Consider the following 5,000-nt stretch of genomic DNA (forward strand, 5'->3'; position numbering starts at 1 on the left):
CACGACATGACACACCACACCATACCATATCACACAAGACACCACCACCACACCACACCGCACCACACCACACCACACCACACCACACCACACCACACCACACCACACCACACCACACCACAACACACCACACCACAACACACCACACCATACCATATCACACAAGACACCACCACCACACCACACCGCACCACACCACACCACACCACACCACAATGCCCTGTACCACACCACTCCACACCACACCACACCACACCACACCACACCACACAACAGCACAACACACCACAGCACAATGCCCTGTACCACACCACACCACACCACACCACAACACACCACACCACAAGATACCACACCACATCACAAGACACCACACCACACCACATCACAAGACACCACACCACAATGCCCTGTACCACACCAGACCACACCACAATGCCATGTACCACACCACACCACACCAAAACACACCACACCACACCACACCATGTCACACCACACCACACCACACCATACCATACCATACCATACCACACCACACCACACCACACCACACCACACCACACCACTCCAAACAAGACACCACACCACACCACACTACGTCACACCACATAACACCACACCACACCACACCACACCACACCATACCATACCATACCACTCCAAACAAGACACCACATCACACCACACTACGTCACACCACATAACACCACACCACACCACACCACACCACACCACAACCGCACCACACCACACCACACCATACCATACCACACCACAATGCCGTGTACCACACCACACCACACCACACCACAACACAACACACCACACCACACCACATCACATCACAAGACACCACACCACACCACAAGACCCCACACCACACCACACCACACCACACCACACCACACCACACCACAATGCCATGTATCACACCACACCACACCACAACACAACACACCACAACGACGCTTTATTTCATTTCTTTATATTCTATGTGTGTCCCCTGTACATCCAGACGACGAAACAGCCTTCGTGTATGCCCGCATCATCACTGGGGACGAGCTCAGCAAGCGGGCCAAGTTCGTCTTCATCAGCTGGGCAGGCCAGAACCTGGGCATCCTCCAGAGGGCCAAGATGAGCGTGGACAGGAGTCTGGTGAAAAGCATCACACAGGTTCGTGTGGGTGGGGGTGGGGGTGGGTAAGGTTGAGGGGTAAGGGTGGTTGGGGATGTGTGTGTGTGGGGGGGGCGTGGGGGGGGGGCGGGAGGGTGTAGAGCGAGGGGGGGAGGGGTGGTGGTTGCCCCACACCATCTTGGAGTGGCTGTATCACCAATGCCAAAACCCTTTAGAAAGCCAAAGTCACCAGCCTCGAGGTCATACTGCTGAAGACACGTCACCAGAGTGGAAGACCGCTGCCTACCCAAGATCGTTATATGCTATGAACTGTCATAGGATCACCTCAACAGAGGAGCACACGGGAAGCGGTACAAAGACACGCTGAAGAAGGCCCTCACAACCTGTGACGTCCACCCCTAACAATGCACTTCACAAGCTGCTGACCGAAGTGCCTGGTGCCACACCATCCACCAAGCTGTCAGCATCTTTGAAGCAAGCATTCATGTCAGTCTAGAGGAGACGAGGACGAGGAGGAGGAGGAGGAACTTCAGGGGACCAACAAAGCCCGCCACAGACCAGACATTGCCCTGCAGCCGCTGTGGAACAATCTTCCCATCTCGGGTCGGACTCCTCAGACCTCTGCGTGTTTCGCTCCAAAAGGACTGCACTGACTGGACCTTCACATGTACCTTCCATTTCCAAGTCATCGTTAACACCAATTTCGTACTCTGTTACGTGTATTAGTATTTTGTCTGTCTGCCAGTCTGTCTGTCTGTCTATCTGTCTGTATGCCTGTGTCTGTGTCTGTCGCTCCTCTCACCCCCTCATTCTTTCTGTCCCACATACATTCGCTAACACACACACACACACACGTGCGCACGCGCGCGCACACACACACAGACAAACGTGCGCACGCGTGCACACACACACACACACACACACACACACACACTGCTCCTAAAAAATTTATAAATAAAAAACCACCACCATCACCACCTCCTCCTTGTTCTTCTCATTGGGTTATTGTCTATGCAGTACAGGGTGATCTGAACACGTACGCATTCATTGTTTTCAGCGCGCACATGCACACTTAAACAATGGTTGTGGAGACTGGGTGAGGGATTATAAGGGTCTGGTATGGGTGAGGGATTATAGGGTCTGGTATAGGTGAGGGATTATAGGGTCTGGTATAGGTGAGGGATTATAGGGTCTGGTATAGGTGAGGGATTATAGGGTCTGGTATGAGGTGAGGGATTAGAGGGTCTGGTATGAGGTGAGGGAGGGTCTGGTATGGGTGAGGAATAGGGTCTGGTATGGGTGAGGGATTATAGGGTCTGGTATGGGTGAGAAATTATAGGGTCTGGTATAGGTGAGGGATTATAGGGTCTGGTATGGGTGAGGGATTATAGGGTCTGGTATGGGTGAGGGATTATAGGGTCTGGTATGGGTGAGGGATTGTAGGATTTGGTATGCCTAATTGCGAACGGTCCAGTCGAAGCGACCAGCTCAACGTGTGTGTTGTAAAGATAAGAGGTTGTACAATCGTCAAATGTAGCTCTTTTGTTTTTGAAGGCTTTCTCCGATTGGTTGCACCAGGAAAGGTTCGTCGACTCCTTCTTTTCAACGTTTCTTCAACAGTTCAAATAGCAGGGGTGCCTGAGGGTAAATGAGAACGGGAAAGTCAAACTGCAAACTGTTTGTTTGGGTACATGTGGACAATTAAAACAGAAGCAGGTCTTGAACTCATTAGATATAACATATTATCGGAACATCGCACCTGACTGTCGTATTGCTGGTTTTGACTGACTGAAACCATTTATTGTCAGAATAACTGTTTGTTGTACTGACATTTTCGCAACCATTTGAATAAAATATTAACTGAGCAACACAAGGAAATTCTGATTTGAGGGAAGGTATGCTGGTTTTGATCGCACACACACACACACACACACACACACACTACCGAACACAAACACAGTCCTTTAGAGAGTACTCAGTAACTGTACAGCTGTGCTGGCAAATAGACTCACATCAAAATAACCTGTGATCAATTTGCAAACGACACTGTTTTGGAGGTCCATGCCAAAACTGACGTTCTGATCTGTCACCAACATGCTTTCTTAAATTTTCCCAGCACTGGTAATGCGCATTCAACGTACCCAGTCAAATCAGCTATTTTAAACTGTGTCGAAGTCTAAGTCCTGCAACTTGCTTCCCTTGATTTAATCAAGGATTTTGAGTGCACGTTTGTGAACTTGGTCGGCAGTGGTGTGCAAAGTGGAGACAGAGCTCGAAAATAGCTGGAAATAGCTGATGTTTGACTAGTTCTTGGAAATGGATATCGATTCATAATTATATCTTAACGAGGTCGAAGCACACGTTTAATTGTGAACTTTGTGTGGCGAGAACGGTGGGGCGGTACACGAACCATTCGCAATTACATGTTGTTCGCAATTAGGCATACCTACCCTACTATATGTCAGGGGTGAGGTGGGGAGTAGGGGGTCATTGAGCGGATAAAAGAAATCACCACCATCAACCATCAAGATCAGCACAAAGATTCCTCTCAATTCCAGAACTTCGCTGTAGAGATGGCAGCCGGCTCACAGGAAGAGGTGTGTCTGGAAGAGGTCAAGACCGTTCTAGCCAAGGCAGGGGGCGCTGACTACGGCACTGGGGAGCGCGACTAGCTGGTGGAACAGCCGCTACTTCCTGTCCATGTGGCCTTCACCTTTCTACTTTTTTTTCTGTAAAAAAGATGTTCGTGCTATTCTCTTCGTCGTCTTCTTTCTGTTCTTGTTCGCATCTTTCTTTTTTCTTTTTTTTCTTTTTGTTTCATGTTTTAAAATCTTTTTTCTTTGTTACTTGTTGTTGTGAAGGTGACTATTTCTTTGTACGAATTCAACTGAATGAAATAAATTTGAATGTTCGAATCGGAATAATTTCGCTGTGTGTGTGTGTGTGTGTGTGTGTGTGTGTGTGTGTGTGTGTGTGTGTGTGTGTGTGTGTGTGTGTGTGTGTGTGTGTTTGTGTGTGTGTGAAGTCAAGTCAAGTCAAGATTCTATTTCATGATGGTAAATTGAATAAGCAACAATTGCTTTTTTACATCAAGCCATCAATTTAAAAAAAAAGAAGAAAAAATATAGGGGAGAGAGAGACAGAAAGACAGAGACAGAGACAGAAACAGAGAAGAAACAAGCAGATGAAAAGCAACAATAACAACAAAATGCATGTGTATACAAGAATATTGTGATAAAGAAATACACAATTGCATTTCTACTTCACACACACACACACACACACACACACACACACACACACACACACACACAGAGACAGAGATAACGATTACGAAACATCGATGATGAAGTAAAACATGCAGACTGCTGCATATTGTCAAGCTCTGGCCTTTCACTCAATATATAAACGGCTGTTTCAAGAAAAAACAACAACAACAAAATTGTGCACCATGTGCAGCCAGAAAAAAATGCGTTTAGAAATCGATTTTTCAGCTTAAGAAATTATAGAATTATTTCTATAAAACAACAACAACAACAACAAAAACCCAACGTGATTCAGTGTTTTTTTCAACGATGGTTGTGTATTATACTGTATTGAATTGTGTTGTATTGTATTGTATTGTATTGTATTGTATTGTATTGAATGGTATTGTATTGCATTATTTCATTTTTCACAGCAGATTTTGCTGTCTGAAATTCGGTGAGAGCGTGCTGTCACAGTACAGTGCCACCCTATATTGTTGTTGTTTTTCTGCCTACAACTGCTGTTTTGTTTTCCTATCAAAGCGTATTTTTCTACAGACTATTGTCAGACATGCAAGCGAGAGTACAGGAAAATACTGACATGTCAGATCGACGTAT

At 46.5% G+C, this 5,000-nt stretch overlaps 1 protein-coding gene across 1 annotated transcript in view; it reads left to right on the forward strand.

The window, feature by feature from the left end:
- Positions 1–4,044, forward strand: part of LOC143300708 (coactosin-like protein) — a 16,479-nt gene extending 12,435 nt beyond the window's left edge. Inside the window, exons 3-4 of the mRNA XM_076614579.1 lie at positions 1,019–1,176; positions 3,696–4,044. Of these exons, the coding sequence (XP_076470694.1) occupies positions 1,019–1,176; positions 3,696–3,809 (272 nt within the window). The 3' untranslated portion in view covers positions 3,810–4,044. The remainder of the gene's footprint in view (positions 1–1,018; positions 1,177–3,695) is intronic.
- Positions 4,045–5,000: the final 956 nt, after the last annotated feature.

Source organism: Babylonia areolata, chromosome 26 (assembly GCF_041734735.1).
Source record: "Babylonia areolata isolate BAREFJ2019XMU chromosome 26, ASM4173473v1, whole genome shotgun sequence".
NCBI classification, from domain to species: domain Eukaryota; kingdom Metazoa; phylum Mollusca; class Gastropoda; order Neogastropoda; family Buccinidae; genus Babylonia; species Babylonia areolata.